The sequence below is a fragment of the Parasteatoda tepidariorum genome, chromosome 8 (genome assembly GCF_982258835.1).
Source record: "Parasteatoda tepidariorum strain Cologne lab strain chromosome 8, Ptep-v5.0, whole genome shotgun sequence".
In the NCBI taxonomy this organism is placed as follows: domain Eukaryota; kingdom Metazoa; phylum Arthropoda; class Arachnida; order Araneae; family Theridiidae; genus Parasteatoda; species Parasteatoda tepidariorum.
Genome location: NC_141762.1, coordinates 92,660,196 through 92,683,395, shown reverse-complemented (window position 1 = coordinate 92,683,395; position 23,200 = coordinate 92,660,196). Strand labels below are relative to the sequence as shown.

Genomic DNA, 23,200 nt, shown 5'->3' with positions numbered 1-23,200 from the left:
TTTGGTTGGGTTCAATTCTCTCAACCACCTTGATACTTTTGTGATAGACGGGCTTCATGGTTGCGTTTGCGAACGGAATCCTTTCGGTTTTTCGTTTGGGCATAACGCTTAAGGTATTCCCGTCTACGTTCCTTGGCTTTGACTTTTTCAGCCTTGGTAAGTTTGGGTCTTCGCATCGTTTTTTTTCCCTGCTTTAACTCTAACTTTTGGGACCGTGTCAATCAGTTTGGACCCTCTTTATTTGTGATATTACCCTGATTTAGTATTGAAACGAACCAGTTTGAACTGAAGGTTAGAATTTCTGATTCTTAATTAAAACAATAAAAACAAAAATACTATTCAAGTGATGAAATTGCACTTTATTCACAACTCAAATATTTATGGGATCTCTCTTGTTCCATATTTCAAAAATAGTCTCACCACCTTAATGCATAACAAAATTAAAAAGTGAAAAAAAAGAATTCTAAAAAAATTATCAAACAGCAGCGGTCGCCGTAGCAACCAACGCATGCGCACTGTTACTCGTGATTATTGTAGTTGAAAAGTGCGGACGCCGTGAATTTCAAACCAATAGCCATTTTGTCAACGGGTAATAGAATTATAATAAGACATAAATATAACAAGAGAACACCAATATAACAAGAAAATTATTTATTTTTGACAGGGAGATTAATCAAGAAAACAATAGACATGAAAACAAATAAAAAATTATAATTAAAATGTACATTGTCACGAAAGACACGGGATTCGTTATGAGTAAAACATCTTCAAACGCTTCTGTCACATGATGACTGTTCATATCATTTACGGTTATCTCTCTCTCTTCATCTGAATCAATGTTGTCAACAATCTCGTCCAAATAGGCGAATACATCTTTTACTAATTGTATAGCCTCAACTGTGGCAATCACTTCATCTTCCGTATGGAGATCTGAGGCAAGCGATTCTGGGTTCTGCACTAGCACTATGTTCTCTGTTTCGCCGCATTCTGGGCACCATGGTATGCCTAGATCATCGCACCAGTTTTTCCTTTAAGGAAATAAAAAGAACCAAATAAATTCACAGTAAACATCATCTATTAGGTTAAACCGAAAGCACTTCAAGATTAAAAATAAATTGAAAAAAATCAAATCCTGTAAATAAAAAATATTTTATCTGATAAATTAAAACAGGGTTGCTACTCAAATCTGGAAAAAAAAATCCCTGTGCTTTCCCTGTATATATTATACGCAATACATTAAGCGGAAAAGCACAATCATTGTGCTCTTGTGAGAGCTGTATTGGGATAACTATACTAATTACAATTGCTGAAAAAATTTGGAGAAAAAAAGGAAGAGCTGAATATATTTAAAACAATTAATGCTATAGTAAATGAACTAGTTTAATCTAGCTTAAATATCATCCTTAAATATCCCATTTTGAGTGGTTACCATTTTTTAAAAAGATGAAAATATGAAACAAAATTTCCTGTATTTTCCCAGCTTCTGAAGAAAAACTCAAAATTCCCTTCATTTTCTCTGTTATTATAGGTGATTTTCAAATTCCCTGTATTTTCTAGGTTTTCTCTATTCTTCCTGTGGAGGGGCAAGCGAGAAAATTTTAAATAATTTCTAAAAATTAGCATTCCCTTAAGACAGTGTTTCCCAAAGTGTGGTACGCGTACCCCCAGGGGTACGGGAACAGTAAGGGTAAACAAAAGTCATAAGTTTGGGAAACACTGCTTAAGATATTAAAAAAAATAATAATAAAACCGTCAAGCTGACCTCTGTTATCAGGAATTAAACTTATCCTAAATAATAAAAAAGAGCAAATCTTTAACTTAATCACTTGTCTATATTTCAGGTTGATAGGGGAAATAACTTATAGGGGGTTGTTTTTAAAAAGTACTCTATAAACCTTTCAGAAGTTGACCGAACAAAAACTTTTTTATGCTATCGTATCAAAATTTCGTTAAGTTAATGGAATATTATCGAAAGCTAACAGGAATTGATTTCGTTAAATTAAAGCTTATGAGTTGACCACAAAAGAAACATACTAGTGCTTTTGTAAGAAATTAATTTGTAAGCATAACAAAATAAATTGTAAAATGTGAAAAAAATATATATATTGTTAAATTTTCTAATTCCATACATGAAAATATAGAATTCAGATAAATGATACTGGCAACATCAATTCCTATGTAAAATGGATTCAAGTTTAAACTTATCAGTTAAGTTCTCCACACTCAAATTTGTAATTAGAATGGAAAGTCTTTATTATGATAATTTAGCTTTTCATATTACATTGCTCTAAAGTTTAATTTTATCATTTAATTATCTGTTGAAAGTTAAAAAAAAAAAAAAAAAAAAGAAAACCTCTCTAATAAGTTCATTTACTTAATACATTAAACGGGCATTTAAAATGGCATTTCGATACTAAATTCTATTTAAAGAAACAATGAACAAGTATGCGTGCTACTTTTTCCTCCAATATGTGATCTAGTTAAAGATACCCATAACTGTCGTTGAACAGCCGACCCAATTTTGGGTTTGCGACTACTAATGTTCAACTCCGTAGCCCTGCAATTTTGAACCCAATCCAGAAGACAAGGAAACTCCTAGATTAATACCTCCAGAGGTATTGATTTCTTGTGGGGAAGTGGAAGATTTTGTGACTCGACAGATTTAGCGCGCGTCAGTCAGTCATCATTTACTACACGGGGAGTCCTCTACCTGCGGGGTCGAAGCCACGACCTCTTGGACATGGGCCCAGTTCCTTACCAACCAGGCTATTCCGGCCTAAGGAGACCTATGTGAGAAATCAAGAAGCAATAATTTGAAACTTACTCTGAGTATGTTGACCATCGCTTATTACTCATAGCTGCACTAACAGGTCTGACCTTTTGAAGAGCAGTTGCCCTCTTCTTTACTGTGGCTTTCTGAATGAATCGAGTAGACTCATCATTAGTTGCTTTCAACGTAAGATTAGATTCACACGACTCCTCTTCATTGAAAAGAGAATTCGTGTGTAAATGATGATGATGGTCTAAGAGTGCATCGTAAGCTTCTCTTTTACCAACAGCTAATGGAGTTTCATGCTTATGGTCAAAGTAGTCATCAAGTTCATTCAATACTTTTTGGTGGATAGAGAGGGGGAGGACCGGGTTTTTATGGTTTTCTGTTTGATGTTTAGTGGAAAAATAGTGATTCAGTTCCGCCAACAGTTTGTCGTGCATGGAGAGCGGAAGTATTGAATGTTTGTTACTGTTTTCTGATAGAGTCTGATTCTTTTCTCTGAGATCCACAATTTCCTCATCTCCCTCTTCCCCAACAACTGTGTGGTTCTGCTTTTCTATAACAGTATCATCTGATTGTTTTTTGTGCTTGTTAGAAAAAAAATTGCATAGCTCTTCCATCACTTTCTTGTATAAGGAGAGTTGTATAGACAAATTTTCATTAAAATTTTCATCCTCTTCTTCCTTTGGCATAGTTTGATTCCGCGTATTGAAATATAGTAAAAGTTCTTCTAGCATTTTTTCGTGTAAGGAGAGCTGTTGAGGCAAAATATCGTTATTTTTCTCAACTACAATGCCACTATTTTCCTGTAATGCTTCATAATTATAAGCAAAATACGCTTTAAGTTCTTCCACTACTTTTTTGTATAGGAAGTCCACCGAGTTTTGACCTTCGCTGGAGTCTTTGTTTTCAACAAAATAATTTGATTGCTCTGATATTTTCAACAATTCCGCAGCTTTTTTATCCTTTTCATCACTTCCGTAAGACGTGACAGAAATTTTCCCAGACTGAAAACGAGAAAAATCACAATCTTCCTTTGCTTTTAATTCTCCATAAAGCTGTTTATTTTTTAAAATCAATTGATCTTTCACGGTTTCTTCTTTCTTTTGCATTATCTTCATGTGAATAAGGTAACATTCAAGATCATGATCTTTTTCAGCAATTATTGTTTCCAAAGACTTTATTTTTTCGGTTCTATCAATTAAATGGGAGTAGATGTTCGCTAAAAATTCGTGAGAAACCTTAACCTCCCTGCAATTAGAATATTCCTCACTTTGGCTCATCTTCAATTGCTCCAACTCTTCGAATCGTGTATTCAGCTTTTTTGTGACCAAATCCAACTCTTGCTTTGCCTGTAAAAAAGAATTATTATTTATGTATAAGTGAAGGTTTTAAGGGAATGCAACTCTCCGAATCAAATTTTTACAATACTCTTTTTCAAATAGAAAAATACAGTCGGGCCTCTAATTAACTATTATAGTCCATTCCACCTTAAGTTGGCACTGGAGAGAAAGGTAGGTAGACCGGATTACATGGAAACTGGGTTACTCTTTTAGTCAGTACGGGGATGAGATAGCAACAAAGGAAGAGAAAGTGGCCAGTATTGGCGTTTAAGAAAGCAAAACGCCGATCTTTTTTTTAAAACCAAGAATCGTACTAAAATTTTGTACAGAATACGGAAAAGAGCACGATTTTTTAGAGCATTTCTCATAATTATTATTTTAAGATACTAGTTGTAAGCTGATTTCTTAATTAGTATTTAAAAAGCAGATTTTCTTATTATGATTTTTTAACTAAACGAAACTAATTTTAAACAGAAAAAAATATATATATTTAAAAATATTCTTTTTTGCTGAAATCTAAGTAAAAAAAAAAAAAAAAAGAAATGCATAGATGCCCAAAAATACTTTGTTTTAAATATTTATTTTTATATTCTTATTCTTATTTTTTGTAGATTAATGTACATTGATTTATACCATATCGGTGATTTGTTGGGGAAGGAAAAGTCAGCATAGGCTGGAAATTATTGATCATGAAAAATATCATACTTATGTTTTATAATACTTACTGTTTTTTTTTCTTATTATAATTTTTTAATTAAACGAAACTAATTTTAAACAAAAAAATACATATTTAAAAAGATTCTTTTTTGCTGAAATCTAAGTAAAAAAAAACGAAATGCATAGATGCGCACAAATACTTTGTTTTAAATATTTATTTTTATATGCTTATTTTTTGTAGATTAATGTACATTAATTTATCCCTCATTGGTGTTTTGTTGGGGAAGAAAAAGTCAACATAGGCAGGAAATCATTGATCATGAAAAATATCATACCTATGTTTTTTTAGTATTTACTGTTCTTTTTTTCTTATAAATAAAAAATTTTAAAAAAATTTTCAGAAAAGATTTTTTTTTTTTACTATAAAATATTTTTTTCCTGAAATATATTTGCTTTTAAGAGACAAAAGAACTTACATGAAAAAAATAATTAGAATGGGGGGGCGCGTACTGTTTGTTCGCCCTCCCCCCATGTTTTCAGCTGCCATATCCCACCCTTAGACTCAACAGGAACTCTTTGAATAACATGATAACCACCTATCCTGGTGGTTATCATGTTATTCATTTAATATTTTAACAGTTGACAGTTCCTTCTGCAAACTCTTTGTGGGGTAGCCCTGAATTGAATTCAATAAACAATTTCTCATCAGGCGAAATTCTACTTGGGTGGGTAGGCGCATTTCTTCAAAAGAAAATACATATTTTGAATTATCAGAACTTTACTTTTCAGGACCTTTGCAGGTGAAAGGAGGCTTAAGAGAAAAATCCGTATAATTTGTTATTTAAGTACAGTAGAATTAGTTGGTCTCGAAATATTTTGTCAGATACTGAAATATCTTGATATTTTCTATTCTACATAAGAGAAAGGATTTCTCAGCTTTTTGGGCTTTGTATTTCAAAAATAATTATTAAAATATTGATTAGTTTAAATTAACCTTTCGATGTTTAAAAAAAATTAATGATTCAAATTTTGCGTCTTTTGTGAAATTATTTCAATTCCTATACATTTTATTAGTTTATGACTAACGGATCAACACTTCTATTATGGAAATTGCATTTTAGATAATATTTAAAAGTCCCTTTAATTGAACAAACTAAAAATCTTAAATTTTTACATTATTTAAGTTCCTATAAAAAGCGAATTGTACTTCAGAACTAAACATGGCGCAAAAGACGCAAAATTTGAATCTTTACAGAGATCGAATAAAGCGAAAACAATTTTTTCTTTTGTCGTAAAAAAATAATAATAAAATCACATGTTGAATTAGCTACACAGCAAATATGCTCAAGTGTCATCAGTTTAATAATATTCACCTGTCTATTGGGGTGTTGCTGTTTTTTTTTTTTTCATTTATTCTGAGAGGAAAAAAATTTTCATTAAATATTGTACAAATGAGGTTAATATTTAGAAAATTAAATAATCAAATACAAAAAAAAAAAAAAAAAAAAAAAAAACGAAATAAGAACTGCACAACAGATAGGACACTTAAGCAAAGCCAAGGTGAATGGAAAAGCTGACTGACCAGCAGTGTTGAAACATAGCCAATGAGCCAATTCCTTGTCCTTGAAAACTAATTCAGCGCCAAACTAAAACACCTCCTTCTTCTTTGTACATTCGCTTTACTGAGAAGGTATTATAAGTTAAATACATTTAAACATGAAAAACTTCTAATGAATGTTTCAAGATATACTTTTCTTACTATGCAACATTTGTTTATATTTGTACGCGCATTTAAACTGCAATTAATTCCAAAATAGCGAAGAACTACTTTTCAAAGGCGGAGTATTACATTTCCTACCTTTCTCTCCAGTGCCAACTTAAGGTGGAATGGACTATAACTATTTTATTAATAATTATTAAGTCGCTAAATCACTTTAATTAATTCGTTATATGGAAAATTCGTTAAATAGAAAATAAATTACCTTTAGAAATACTTCAACAACAAAAATCAGGTTTTAAATTCATAACCACTAGACATAACTAAAATAGCAATTGATACACCTTTATTTTGATTTATTTTATAAATCTTAACCATAAAAGAAATCTGCATGGAAAACAAGAATAAAGCAATACGTTATCCAGTGTTACACTATCACGCTACATACACTTTCAAGTAAAAAGATTACTAAATTTATGTATAACATTAGGGCTGCATTTAACATAAAAGTAATTTTAAACATATATTGCCACATGCGTTCTTGAAATTAATTGCTTAATTTTATCTGAGTTTTTCGTTGGAAATGCAAACAAAAAGGGAAAGGGATTTTACTGCTTTCCTTAAAAGTTAGGTGGCTTCGAAAAATGCAAATGCGTTAACAAGTTTGAAATAAAATGTTTTTGGTTCCTCGACAAAAATCGCAAAATAGAGAAACTCGCAAAATTAAAGTTCGTTAAATAGAAGTCTGACTGTTGTATAAGGATACGCCAAATAAGATTCAGTTTTGCTTTTTAGCAGCAATAAAGAAAATTCCTATCGTGGATTTTTGATTTTCTGATTAAATTTTTAATTTTTGTTTTAGCAACACTTTGTATTGTACAAAGCTGATTATTGGTGATTCAGAAGTAAAATTCTTGACAAGAAGTCAGAAAAAAAGGGGTCGTTTCATTTGATCAAAAATAATAACACACGATAATTTTGATTTTTTTCTCCCTCGAAATGTTAAAGGGTTAAAAATATGCAACATGTTATTCTGAGTAAGTTATTGAAAACTTCACATTTCCTAGTTTTTTGGTTTTTTAAAATTAAATTTTATTTCAGTTTGAAATGTTGAAAAACTGAATTGGACGATGATTATAAATTATTTTAATGTTGAGTGCATAAAAACCAAGATGCTTATCGAAATTTTAAAAGCAGTCAACTTTATACTATTTAGCTACATTTCAAAAATTGCTGATTCTAATCATTGTGTTGGACTAATTTTGTAACAGAAATTAATTAGAGATCTGAGTTATCTCACGCTTAATATCGAAAGATAGAGAAAGTAACAACCTTCAATTTACTTGTGAAAATTAAATTAAGAGGTTTAAAAATGTATTATTAATTAAATTAAAATTAATTAAATTATTATTAATTAAGTTATTAATTAAATTAAAATTTAACTTAATTAAGTTATAATTAATTAGATTAGTATTAATTTAAGTAAAATTCAATTAATTAAAAGTGAATTAATTTAAATAAACTTAATTAATTAAAAATTTTATTAATTCAAATAAACTTAATCAATTTAAAATTTAATTAAACTAAGAGGTTTAAAAATTTATTTAGAACTACCTTTTCAATCACTTTGACAATTAAGAAGTTTAAAATTAAATTAAATTAATTGAATTATATTACATTAAATTAAAATTTAATTTAATAAATTAAAATTTAATTAAATAAAACTTTAATTAAATTTAAATTTAATTAAATTAAAATTTAATTAAATCAAAACTTAATTAATTTAAAATTTAATTAAATTAAAATTTAATTAAATTAAAATTTAATTAAATTAAAATTTAATTTAATTAAAATTTAATTAAATTAAAATTTAATTAAATTAAAATTTAAATAAATCAAAATTTAAATAAATTAAACTTCAATGAACTAAAATTAAATTAAGAGGTTCAGAAATTTATTTAGAACTTCGTCTCAAGCAATTTGACAATTGCGTTCGGTCAAGAGGAGGGAGACAATATAACTCACAAATAAAAAAAGATAATTTCGAGTTTATAATAATTTAGACCTTAACAAATATTTCGATTTATTAATTTAGATCAATAAGATACCATTTTCTGGGCAAAGCAACAATTTAAAACAATATATCAGAAAAAAGTCTTTTTTTAAACTTAAATATTATTTTTAATTTTTAAAATGAGTACGTTTCTGCTTCCCTACCGATATTTACTTTCAATAAATTCAAAAAAAAAAAAAAAAATAGACTTTTTTGTACTATTTGTTTCAAATGCAAATTATTAATAAATGCATAATTTAAATTTTTAATTGCAATTATTAAAAATTCTGTGAAAAACTTAAAATAGTAATATATTTAATTAAAATAATTTTAAAATAATTAGTAATAAGAATATTATTCTCATTAATATTAAAAACAAAAGAAATTTTTTTAAAGATTTTAAATCTCGTTTTTTTTAAATGTATGCCAAAGTAATAAGATAGATATGACCGTTAAAAATTATTCCTACAATAATTTCAAAAATTTTTATAATTTTAAACAGGCAAGTATCATTAGAAAGGGAAGAAGTAAATATTATAATGTTGCAAGAAACTTTTTTCAAGAATAAACAGAACGAAACAACTTTGCAAGTTTTGAACCATAATAATTAAATAAAGAAAAAGTTTTTCTCACATGCATTTTTTGCAATCTCAAATACTTGTTTGTTTATAATGAACATTATTAGTAACACTTTTCCTTTTCAATGAAATCACATTTTTTAATTTCAAGTAAGTTTATTTCCCAATAATTAATAAATTAAAAAATTTCTAAAATGTTCCTGAAAAAATAATAAATTACTTGATTCTACAATATTATCACATAAATCAGACAAGACTAAGAAATCAAAAATATTCAACAAATTATCATAGTTTCTATAGCTGAATGTATTTTAATGTGTTTTAATCTTCTAAGATATGAAATTACAGATAAATACAAATGTGCACAGATAATTGAATACCACATGAACTATACTAAAATTAATTCTGCTAAATATTGATAATATTGACATGTAAAAAAATTATTACCTTTATAACTAAAATTATAACCATTTATCATATAGATTTGAATATTCTCTCATTCAGTTCAATATATATATATATATATATATACAGTGGAACCCGCTTAAAAAGTTCCCTTTTAAGAAGTTTTCCCGCGTAAGAAGTTATTTTTTAAAAAAACCAATTACCATAATGTTAAATTTACTTTTATAAGAAGTTTTTTTCCCGTTTAAGAAGTTTCCACTCCTAATTTCAATTTTTTAAAATTTTATTTAAAATGTCTTATTTAGTTTTAACTTGCCCTTACAAACACATGTATGGGTACTGACCACTGACCTTCATCACTCCTTTGTTACAAAAAAAGGTGACTTATCAGGAACAGGTGTGAGCAAAGGAATGTGAACCTTTAGATGAACTATGAAACTGATAAGAATGTAGGGAATAGCTTTGTCATTGTGTCCACCTTAAATGAATAGCCTGGTGACTCACGAACTTCACTGCTGTCCACACCCATTCAATAACTGAAGAGAAAGATACATCTAAACATTTAGCAGCATTTCGTTGAAAATTTTCTTAGTGTAGGCGCTTATGTTATCTTAAAAATCATCGTAAAAAGTTTGATTTTTGTGGAAAATGTCCTGTAAAGGCATTAAGCGTAAAGCTCTATCTATTGATGACAAAGTAAAAATTTTAAAAACTGTTGACAGCTATCCTCAATTAACACGAGTTCAAATAGCAAAAAATTTAGATCTTCCTGTTACTACGTTAAATGGCATTATTGCTAAGAAAGACATCATCTTAAACTCTTCTTGTTCCGGTGCATCCCAGAAAGTAAAAAAAGTGAAGAAAGGAAAATACGAAAATATTGAAGAGAAACTGATGATATGGTTTAAACAAGCAAGATCCGCCAACATACCTGTCAACGGAACTCTTCTTAGAGGAAAAGCATTAGAGATTGCGGAGAAATTGAATGTTGATTTTACGCCTTCCAATGGATGGATTGATCGGATGAAAAAAAGAGCTGGTCTAGTTTATAAAACAATTAAAGGAGATTGTAACAGCTTTGATTTACAAGAAGCTGAAGAATGGAAAGCTAAATTACCTGAAATTATTTCAGGGTATCAACCAAAGAACATTTTTAACATGGATGAATGTGGACTGTTTTTCAATCTTTTACCAGATAAAACTTTTGCCTTTAAAGGTGAACCCTGTCATGGCGGAAAAAACAGTAAAGAACGTTTGACAATTTTAGTTGGGGCCAGTATGAATGGTATAGAAAAATTACCGATTTTAGTTATCGGTAAATCGAAAAAACCAAGATGCTTTCGAAATGTTAAGTCACTGCCTTGTGATTATGACAGTAATCAAAAATCCTGGATGACAATTAAAATTTTTGAAACGTATTTGAAAAAATTAGACAGTAAGATGCGAAAAGAAAAACGAAACATCATAATCTTCGCAGACAACTGCGCTGCTCATTCCAAGGAGAATAAGTACACTAACATCAAGTTGCAGTTCTTACCACCAAATTCTACTTCTGTTCTACAACCAATGGATCAGGGAGTTATTAAGGTATTTAAGCAGCATTATAAAATGCGACTTGTGAAACGGATGCTGGAAGGACTTGAAAATACTGGAGAGCTAAAAAAAGTCAATATGTTAGAAGCGATTGAGTTAATTGTATCAGCATGGGAATTAATAACACCATCTGCCATTGCTAACTGTTTTCGGAAAGCTGGATTCTCTGACGGAGATACAACTGAAGAATATCTCTTAGAAGCTGAATATGAAATATCAGATGAAGACGAAGAAACAAACGTAAATTTTGTTAATGATTGAAAGTCATTCAAAAATAAACTTAATTTCACAGCATCGTTTGAAGAATATGTATCCGTTGACGACGAAATTTTACCTTGTGATATGCTGACATTAGAGGATATTTGTGATGTTACAAATGATACAGAAGAATTCAGTGAAACTGAAGAAGATATTGCTAAACCACCTAGCTTTTCTGATGCCAGGAAAGGGCTGGATACTTTTAGGAAATTTATTTACACTGTTGAAAATGTACCCCCGGAAATGTTTAAATTTTTACAGCAGTTGGACAATTTTCACTTAAAGGTAGGTGAGAAAAGACAAAAACAAACCACTTTACACGATTTTTTCTCACAGAAATCTAGTCAATTATTGTAACAACGTATATTACATTGTATGAAACAAAAAATAAAGTAGGTTACTTTGTTTTTATTTATTAGCAATTTTTTTTCTAAATGAATATTAAAATTCAATATTTATTTCATTAGGCTGAGAATTTAATATAAGTTACACAATTTCAAATTTTTTAGTTTTTTATTAATGTGTTTTTAAGTTTCACCGTTTAATAAGTTTTCCCGTTTAATAAGTCGTTTCTTTCCACTCCCTTGAAAAACTTCTTAAACGGGTTCTACTGTATATATATATATATATATATATATATATATATATATATATATATATATATATATATATATATATATATATATATATATATATATATATATATATATATATATATATATACACACACATATATATATATATATATATATACACATATATATATATATATATATATATATATATATATATATATATATATGTCTGTGTGTATATATAAAACACAGGAAAGAGTGCCTACCTACACAGCAATGTCAAACTAGCATATACATACATATCCAACATGGATAGGGAAAAATTCAGAAGATTTTACTAAATAAAATAAACTGCATGATAATTGTTGCATAATGTACAAAATATTTTACACATAGAAAATTTTAAGGATTTTTACAGTCCCCAAAATAGAAAAACTGCAATATTATGCAGTTATGATTAACATTAAATGAACTTTCAATATTATGCATTATGCTTATTCCAAATTTTGAATAGCAATAGGCATTTAATTCATCAAAGATAGTAATAGATTTTTTAATTAACTTAAAAAGGGAATTCTGAACTAAAAATTTTAGAGCAAAAGAAGTTTTAAACTGATTTATATAAATGAGGCTAGCTTCATTATGTATTAATAATACTTATTTTAATATTCAAGCAAGCAATGATCTGTGCAGAAATTCAATTTTAATAGGGAATTGTAGAAAACTTACTCAATTTTAGGGAATTTTCTATAATGTACAAAAACAAGAAGAATTTTTATTAAACCAGTAGACCAGAAGAAACAGGCAAAATTCAGTAGTATACTGGAAAATCCAGTAGAGTTGGCAGTTATGCATGTAAGTATAAACCGAAAAATATACAGCTCTTATGAAGAGCTCAATAACTTTTGAATAATTATTCCTATAAACTTAAGTTTAACTTAATTCAATAAAATCTCCGAAGTAAATAATCTTTCTTCAGTTAGGTTGGCAGAAAGGTAACAAAAAACATACTTAAAAAACACACTTATTAACTACGCCGACTTAGAACATAATCTAGTAAACAGCACCTAACTAAATGGCTTAATAAAAGTTAGACATAAAAAAAAATTCATTCTCAAAATATTACAAAATGAATTCTTACCAGTTCTTTCTCAATTGCTATAACGATTTCTAACTCTTTTTTAGCTCGCACAGGTTGAGTATTTGTCGATTCCTGCTGAAAAAGAAAATATATCATAAATATATTTTTGCAACAAACAAAAAAAAAAAAAGAGTATTTTACTCAAAATAAGAAAACTATTAAAATAACGAAAATAAACTTTTTTTTTTTTAAAAAAAAAGTGCATTTGGCGAATGATTTGTTTAATTATTATTGAAATTGTGGGTTACACTATACCAGGATTCAAATTTAAATTTCATATAATTTATATAGGGAAAAAAAATTATAAATTTTAATATCAACAAAATATATACTCAACATAAAAGAGGTAAAGATTCATAAGCATAAAAGAGAAAAGTAGCAATACGAGAACTGTATTCTTACTTAAAAAGATTCATACTCTATATTTAGAAAAATATTTCGAGCTTCCAGTGTAATTAAGTATACATTTAGCATAAAGGAGACGAAAATGTGCGAAGCATAAAGGAGATGAGAGGATCCATACTTAGAAAAGTTCATACCATATCATATATTTAAAGAAAGCAAATCCAAGTTTCCATAGCAACAAAATATATATTTAGCATGAAAAGGATAAGGGAGACGAAGATGGGAAAAGGCTAAAGGAGGAGAATTTAATCATGACGCAGGATACATACTTATGAAGGTTTAACTATGACACTATAATAATATTAAATACTATATTAATAATATATAATAATATATTTAATGATATATATGGCATAAAAGATGAAAATGAGAATGGTATACAAGAAGAGAGCGTATCTACAAGAACAGCATTCATTTTTAAAAAGCTTCCTGCTCTATATAGAAGAAAAAAATTTTAAGTTTCCTTAGCAACAAAATATATATTTAGAGTAATGGAGATGAAAATGTGAAAAACATAAAATAGAAAACAAAACATAAGGATAAAACATAAAGGTAACTTGACCAGCATCAGTTATGAAAGTAATATGTTATTTTCTAAGAAGCGTTATTCTGGTGATGGCAAAATTTTTTCAAAAAACAGCGTTAATATGGCGAGGAAAAAAAAAAAGATTTAATATTAAACTGTGCAAGCACCTGTTGTATATCAGCTGAGAGATCCAGTAAAGATGAGTCAGACAAATCTTGGCTGTTATTTGTTTGATCAAATACCGAAGATGCATTGTCAGAATTATTCATAAGAGATGACGAATCTGAGAGTTTTTCCTCAATATCATGCAGAGGAATCCATTCATCACATGGGACAGTTTCGCCTGAAAAAAACAGAGCATTTTTAGAACATTTCCAAATTAACTGTTCAAATTAACCGTTCAGAAATGCATTTAGAGTCAAATAAAATAAATTATTTTTTCGTTGCCAAGACTGTGGATTTTGGCAGTTGAGGAAATGGAGTTTTTGCATGGAGTTTGTCTTAACCATAACGCTTACCACTTAGCGGTCATTTCGATTTCTAAAGAAAGATATACAAGTGCTCTATAAATCTCAAATAGCGTTAATGCTCGAGTTACTAGAAACCGTAACGCTTTGCAGAATCTAAGATCATACAGTTTTTGTTATTTTAACAGTAACGCAAATTTTATTTTCCACACTTCGCCAACAATGCCATTTCTAAGGAAAGTTTTAAACATGAGCTATAAATCTCAAATAGCGTTAATGCTCGAGTTACTAGAAACCGTAACGCTTTGCAGAATCTAAGATCATACAGTTTTTGTTATTTTAACAGTAACGCTAATTTTATTTTCCACACTTCGCCAACAATGCGATTTCTAAGGAAAGTTTTAAACATGAGCTATAAATCTCAAATAGCGTTAATGCTCGAGTTACTAGAAACCGTAACGCTTTGCAGAATCTAAGATCATACAGTTTTTGTTATTTTAACAGTAACGCTAATTTTATTTTCCACACTTCGCCAACAATGCGATTTCTAAGGAAAGTTTTAAACATGAGCTATAAATCTCAAATAGCGTTAATGCTCGAGTTACTAGAAACCGTAACGCTTTGCAGAATCTAAAATCATACAGTTTTTGTTATTTTAACAGTAACGCTAATTTTATTTTCCACACTTCGCCAACAATGCGATTTCTAAGGAAAGTTTTAAACATGAGCTATAAATCTCAAATAGCGTTAATGCTCGAGTTACTAGAAACCGTAACGCTTTGCAGAATCTAAGATCATACAGTTTTTGTTATTTTAACAGTAACGCTAATTTTATTTTCCACACTTCGCTAACAATGCGATTTCTAAGGAAAGTTTTAAACATGAGCTACAAGTCTCAAATAGCGCTAATGTTCGAGTTACTAGAAACCGTAACGCTTTGCAGAATCTAAGATAATAGAGTTTTTGTTATTTTAACCGTAACGCTAATTTTATTTTCTACCCCTCACCAATGCGATTTCTAGGGAAACTTTTATACTTGCCCTATAAGTCTCAAATAGCGTTAATGTTCGAGTTACGAGAACCAGTAACGCTTTGCAAAATCTGGATCGTGGTATCGATCCTCGTTAAACTGTTCCACCGTAAAATGCTCGACTTCGCGTGCAGGTCGACGGGCTACAAGAGCAGGGGTGCCACCCCCTTGCAGAGGATCAAAATCGCTGTGGCATGTCTTCGGATCATCCACAGGGATGTTTCCTTGATCGTCGCCCGTTGTGCAGCTCTAGTGCGGTATAAAGTACCTAACCTACTTCTTCTTTTTATTAAAGTATTCTTTACTGAAAATCATAATTTCTCAACACAGATTTTGGTTAAGGTTGAAATCCATGCGCGCTGATATTCTGTGTTTGGACTAATATCAGATAATTTTTTTCCACTCGAAACCTGCACAACATTAGTGTTAGTCACAATCATAGTGAACTTATAACCTAACTTATAACCTAACAGGATTCATTCTGACAATATGAATCCTGGTGAACACACCAGGTGAACTTATAACCTAACAGGATTCATTCTGACAATAATTATTGATAAATCATAAAAATACATAAATCAAAGTAACAAATTAATAAAAAAAAAAACTTACCATTTCTCCATCGTTTCAACTCAGATACAAATTCCTTCAAATAAACGTCATTTTTAGGCAAAAATCGACCCAGAAATCTACTCAGCTTACTTCCACAATATTTTTCATTCAGGTGAATATTATTTTGTATCACTTTGGCCCTAATAATCATAACATTAATTAATTAAACGACCTGAAGGCTCTATCACCTGAGCCACCACATCTCAGAAGCATTTTTCATAGCTGCCAACATGGATAGAAAAAAAAAATCCAGAAGATTTTACAGAATAAAATTAAGTTCAATTGTTGCATAATTTACTAAATATTTTACACATAAGGAATTTTTGGGAATTTTTAAAATTATCAAAATAGGAAAACTGCAATATCATCCAGTTATGATTAACATTAAATAAACTACAAATGTTAGGCATAATGTTTACTCATAAGTTTGAGTAGTAGTAGGCATTTATTACATCAATATTTCTTAACTAATTTAAAAAGGGAATTCTAAATAAAAGAAAACTGAAAATCTTTGAACAAAAAAAAAAGTTTTAAACTGATTTCTATAAATGAGGCTCGTTTCATTGTAAATTAGTACTACTTATTCAAATATTCAAACAAGAATTAATCGGAGCAAAAAAATTATATTTCAGTAGAGATTTTTTTTAAGAAAACTTACTCAATTTTAGGGAATTTTCTAAGATGTTCAAAAACTTGAAGACATTTTATTTAAATCAGTAGACCTGGCAAAATCCTCTAGTTTACTGGAAAATCCAGTCGAGTTGGCAGCTATGATTTCTAGTGATAAAAGTGGACTGTGGCTAAATACATACCTGTTTCCGAAATCCAAAGACAACTTTGTTTCATTTTCGAACGAAGGATCTACGCAGACGATGATCGCTGTCTGTGAATTACCACCCAGACTCTCTTTTAACAGTCGAGTGAGGAGGCTATCTCTATAAAACACAACAGCTTTCTGCAAAGGTAAGAAAATAGATTTTGAGTGCGAAATAGTCGAACCTGTTTATCTCGAATCTCACGGGAAAGGCAAAAAATTCGAGATAAAGAGGTTTCGAGTTATACAGGTACTAGAAAAAAATTAAATTTAATTAAGAAATTCCATTGAAAGTGCTTTGTTTTTTGTAAAAAAAATATAGACATTTCTTTAAATTAATTATACCACATACACCTATTTACATAACAGTTTTTTAACATACATTTAAAACTGAAAATAATTTTCCAAGATTTTTGACTGATAACTATTATTCTTTTGAGGTTAGAAAAATCGCAAATTCCTCATAGATCGTTTTCTATAGTTCACTTTAAAACTCTTAATTATCCTTTGATCCATTGGTTGCAATTTTGAGGTCAAAATGTATTTCTATTTTTAGCTTTCTTGTCTTTGTTGAAAAGCTAACCCCTGATGGTCACTACTCATTAACCCCTCACTTACTGGCAGAATCATTGTATTCCTTTCAAGTTAAAGAAGTGCAGGGATAGTGATTGAAATTCAAGGAAACACCCCATCCTGTTCATCCCTACTTCCTGTGGATTCACGAAATTCATCTCTGTCTACGAGTTCTACTGATAAGGAAAGTTTTGACATTTGTGCTCTATTATTAGAAATTCGAGAAACAGAGGTTTTGAAAAATAAATTCGACATAAACATGGAAAATACATTGATTTTAGACAGTAAATGTAGGGAATTCATTACATTACCATCCCAAGTTAAAATTTTGGATGTTTTTCCATAGATGAACCAACATGATCTTGATGGCGACCATCAAATATTACATCATGAACCATTATATTTTCTGATGGTCCAACATAAGAATAGCAGCTTGATTTGACAGTTTGTTCATGTTGGAGCATTAAATATTTCCATCATAATTTCTTATAAATCAAATGTTGGTACGGTCATGAACCACCATTACCCCAATGTAGAAATTCGGCCTGATTTAAGATAGACCAAAATAAGAAACCAAATTGTTTGGATGGTATATTCCTGCTCAACCAACAAGAATTATTAATAAGCCATCATGGAAATGTATTGTTTTACCATTTCGAACCATCATGAATTTCGCTCATAGTATCTTAGAAATTAAATGTTGAAACGATCATGAGCAACCATCATCCTAATGTAAGAATTCGGACTGATTTATGATGGTGCAAAATGAAATTTTTTTTTTTTTGATTGTATGTTCCTGGGAACCAACAGGAACTTCCATTAAACGTCATGGAACCATCACGGATTATCATCGGTTGTTGGTCCATCGGAATAGAGCTTCTCTTGATGGTTAACCATCATATTATTGTAGCATTTCCCTTATGGAATGATGGGAATTTGTTGGTATATCAAAAACCATAAACACATAATGGAAAATGTTGGATGGTGGTGACCATCAAAGGATGTTGGACCATCATCAATCACACTAGAGCCAAAATAAACCATCAAAATATTCTCATAACCATCATATTATTGTAGCATTTCCTTTATGGAATGATGGGAATTTGTTGGTATATAAAAAACCATAAACACATAATGGAAAATGTTGGACGATGGGGACCATTAAAGGATGTCGGACCATCATCAATCACACTAGAGCCAAAATAAACCATCAAAATATTCTCATAACCATCATATTATTGTAGCATTTCAATTATGGAATGATGGGAATTTGTTGGTAAATAAAAAACCATAAACACATAATGGAAAATGTTGGACGATGGGGACCATTAAAGGATGTCGGACCATCATCAATCACACTAGAGCCAAAATAAACCATCAAAATTTTCTCATAACCATCATATTATTGTAGCATTTCCCTTATGGAATGATGGGAATTTGTTGGTATATCAAAAACCATAAACACAAAATGGAAAATGTTGGATGATGGTGACCATCAAAGGATGTCGGACCATCACCAATCACACTAGAGCTAAAATAAACCATCAAAATATTCTCATAACCATCATATTATTGTAGCATTTCCCTTATGGAATGGTGGGAATTTGTTGCTATATCAAAAACCATAAACACATAATGGAAAATGTTGGATGATGGTGACCATCAAAGGATGTCGGACCATCATCAGTCTCACTAGAGCCAAAATAAACCATCAAAAGTTTCTCATAACCATCATATTATTGTAGCATTTCCCTTATGGAATGATGGGAATTTGTTGGTATATCAAAAACCATAAACACATAATGGAAAATGTTGGATGATGGTGACCATCAAAGGATGTCGGACCATCATCAATCACACTAGAGTCAAAATAAACCATCTAAATTTTCTGATGGGACCATCAAGAATATTGACTTGGGATAGGACGAAAATGTTCTATCATGCACTTCTATGTATTATGTTAGTTAAAATCCTTCTAATTTAATTTTATTACTCCGCGATATTTTTTTAAAAAAAAGTCTGGAATACAATAAGTGAAATCCTACCAGACAATAAAGGCATGTAATCAATGCTTATACATAGCCGCCTTCATGGATAGGAAAAAATCCAATAGATGTTACAAAATAAATAATGCGTAAAAAGTTAAGAGATATTTCAATGAATATTTAAAATATTAAAATATTAAATGAGTTAAAGTAACACAGCCGCCAGCATGGAGAGGAAAAAATCCAGTAGATTTTACGAAATAATATAAACTTCATGATAATTGTCGCCTAATGTCGCTTAAATATAGGGAATTTTAAGGGATTTTTATAGTCGTCGAAATGGAAAGACTGAAATATTTTCAATTATGATTTACATTCGATAAACTTTTAATGTAATATATAAGGTTTACTCCTAAATTTGAATAGTAATAGGCACATCAAAGATAATTCAAAGACATTGAAAATTAATTGAAAAGAAAATTCAAAATAAGCTGATCTATTTAGAACAAAAGAAAAGTTTTCAACTGATTTTTAATAATGAGACTCGCTTCATTATGTATTAGTAAAACTTATTTAAATATTCATTCAAGTAATAATCTACCAAGAAAATCTATATCAATAGGGATTTTTTTAAAAAACTTACTCAATTTTAGAAAATTTTTAAAAAATGTAAAAAAACTAGGAAAATTTTTATTAAACCAGTAAACCAGGAGAAACTGGTAAAATCCAGTAGTCTATACTGGAAAATCCAGTAGAGTTAGCACCTTTGCTTACGCAATAAAAGCATGTAATCAAGTAACATTAATAACAGGAAAAAAAATCTTCACTTTTTGATCTTTGTCTCAAAACGTGTTTTAAATTTTCATTAGGAACAATATTAGAGAAAATTTAAAAACGAGTTTCAGCATTTTTAAAAAAAAATTTGTGACTGAAAATTGTGGTGGGGTACTTTGCAGTTCTCACTGTGCTTGAGCAGACACGTGATCCAAGCAGAATAGGGTAAAAAAATGAAACAGCATGAAATGATCATACTACCAATAGATTTTTATAAAGATCTTAATAAATTAGAACATAAAAATACAGGAAATACCCCTTAATAAATTACTGAATTCAGTAATAATACTGTGTACTTTAAGATTTCTGCATCCAATGTTACAACTTTTCGTACATCATGCATCATTCGTTTCCTACTATGTTTTATTTTATAACCGTAATTGAACAGCTGACTCAACTTTTTGGATTTACAACTATAAATGTCAACTGCGTAGCCTTGTAACTTTGAACCCAATCCAGATGACAATGGAACTCCTGGATCAAGCATTGGAAGAAATTGGTCCTCGTGGATGACGTTTTGATGGAACTAACCTACATTTGAGTTACATGGTGAGGAAAAACACAAGAAACTCTCACAGTTAGTTTGTCAGCAAAGGGGACTCTAACCTGTGATACGTCTACCACTTGAGGATATTTCACGTCAGCACTGTGGTCGGTGGAAACCGGATGCGGAATTCGTATCGACCAGCCATCGCTGGAATTCTAACCCGGTTTAACTTAATAAAAGGCGAACGCTCTATCCCCTGAACCATTTATATTATAACCGTCATTGAACAGCAGACCCAACTTTTTGGATATACAACTATTAATGATCAACGCACTAGCCTTGTAATTTTGAGCCCAATCCAAAAGACAAGGGAACTCCTGGATCAAGTATTGAGAGAAATTTACCCTCGTGGAGGACATTTTGATGGAAGTAACACGCATTTGAGTTACATGCAGAGGAAAACCTCTGAAGGTTTGTATGACAGGAAAGGGACTCTAACCCGTGATACGTCTACCATTTAAAGATATTTTACGTCAGCACTGTGGTCGGTTCAAACTAGATACAGATTTCGTATACACAAGTCATCGCCGAGATTCAAACCGGGTTCATCTCATTGAAAGCCGGTTACTCTATGCCCTGAGCCATCGCGGCTCCGTTTTCAATTTATTCGCCAGCAAAAAATATACTAAAATTTATTTTTTACTTACCGATCCTTCAGATAGAAGAGATATTACTCTGGTGAGAGCAGAGAGTGATTTATTGATATGAGTCGATTCACGTTTCACTGTCGAGTCAACTTGGTCCTTATGGCTGACCTGCATGTAAATAAATAAAAAGTACATAAGAAAAGGGAAAATTCATCTTATGGTATTTATAACTCAGTACAGACATTAAAAAATAAAATTTTGTAACTATTTGGAGAACAACTTTACTAGACACATTAGACATTTACAGCAAACTCACACTTCATAGAATAAAAAGTCAAAATTGTGATAAAAATTAATTTTTGTGACAATTTCTTTTGTATTTTTAGAAAATCCTTGCCGTTGAGAGGTGTTACTCTACTTTATTATCTGGGAATTTTACTCTGAATATAAAATACGATTACTCATCCAAAAGCATTGGCATATTTCAGGAAGTGAAGTAGATCAGCTTGTGCGCTGATTGGCTCAAGTATACAATGAAATCCATTTAAAGCTGATCCGTCATCAAATCATAAAAGGTTTTTTCTGTGAATAATATTCTATATTTTTCTCTAATTTTGCAGTCAACATTTATTCAAGACTGTGAGGTCAAAATTAGCCAAGATTAAGCCTCTCTGCTTTTTCTATGCGGCTGAAGAATATCGTCAATTTCGTAAAAGGGAAAAGCATTTTTAATCAAATTTTTAAATATTCAAAGAGTTACTCTAAAGTTAAACTATTATAAAATCGATAGCAAAATAAGTTTATAAACAGGGCTGCCACTCAAACATGGAGGAAAAAGAATTCCCTGTATTTTCCCTGTACATATTATACACAAGATATTAAGAAGAAAAATACAGTTACTGTGCTCTTGTGAGAGCTATTATTGGTATATTTCAGATTGGAGCATATATATTATATTTTATTTCGGCATAATATATATATATATATATATATATATATATATATATATATATATATATATATATATATATATATATATTATATTTTCAGCAATTATAAGATACTTGTTGTAATTGCTGAAAAAACTTTGAGAAAAAAGGAACAGCTGAATATACTTGAAACAAATAATGCATGCTATAGTAAATGAACTAGTTTAACATAGCTGAAATATCATCCTTGAATATCCCATAGATTACACTTTGAGTGGTTATATTTTTTTAAAAAATGAAAATAAGAGACAAAATTTCCTGTATTTTCCCAGTTTCTTACGAAAAATTCGAAATTCCCTACATTTTTCTAGTTATTTTAGGCAATTTTTAAATTCCCTGTATTTTTCAGGTTTTTCCTGTTCTCCTGGTGGAGCGGTAATCCTGACAAAAAACATTAGGAAAAAAGCTGATTGTGACAAAAACTAGTGGATTCATTAAAATTATTTAGTAGGTCCATTCATAAAAGAAAGTTTAGTACAATTGCTGCTTCTTGTCGTTAAGGGGAAAAATAACAATTTAGGTCCATTAGTTACTGTATATTGCTTTTTTATTCCTCTTTAAGTCTGAAAACAAAGCTAATTAAATCGAATAATCCAATTAGAATATTATATTATAACAAAAACAATAACTCCACCATTTCTGTCTTATAGTACAGGATTCACACCATATTTGGAGAAAAAAAAAGTCACCTAGTTTCCTTGAATTTGTACACATGATACACTATCTATATTTGGAGAT

At 29.9% G+C, this 23,200-nt stretch overlaps 1 protein-coding gene across 5 annotated transcripts in view; it reads right to left on the bottom strand.

Moving 5' to 3' along the window:
- Positions 1 to 636: 636 nt before the first annotated feature.
- Positions 637 to 23,200, bottom strand: part of LOC107453050 (uncharacterized) — a 36,609-nt gene continuing 14,045 nt past the window's right edge. For 3 of the 5 annotated variants that reach the window (XM_087169402.1, XM_087169403.1, XM_087169406.1), the window contains 7 exons: positions 21,534 to 21,641; positions 16,946 to 17,088; positions 16,134 to 16,273; positions 14,192 to 14,367; positions 13,094 to 13,168; positions 2,825 to 4,125; positions 637 to 1,028 (listed from right to left, as the gene is read on the bottom strand). In XM_087169402.1, the coding sequence (XP_087025528.1) occupies positions 674 to 1,028; positions 2,825 to 4,125; positions 13,094 to 13,168; positions 14,192 to 14,367; positions 16,134 to 16,273; positions 16,946 to 17,088; positions 21,534 to 21,641 (2,298 nt within the window). In that variant the 3' untranslated portion in view covers positions 637 to 673. The remainder of the gene's footprint in view (positions 1,029 to 2,824; positions 4,126 to 13,093; positions 13,169 to 14,191; positions 14,368 to 16,133; positions 16,274 to 16,945; positions 17,089 to 21,533; positions 21,642 to 23,200) is intronic. The other 2 variants (XM_087169404.1, XM_087169405.1) reach the window with 1 other exon arrangement.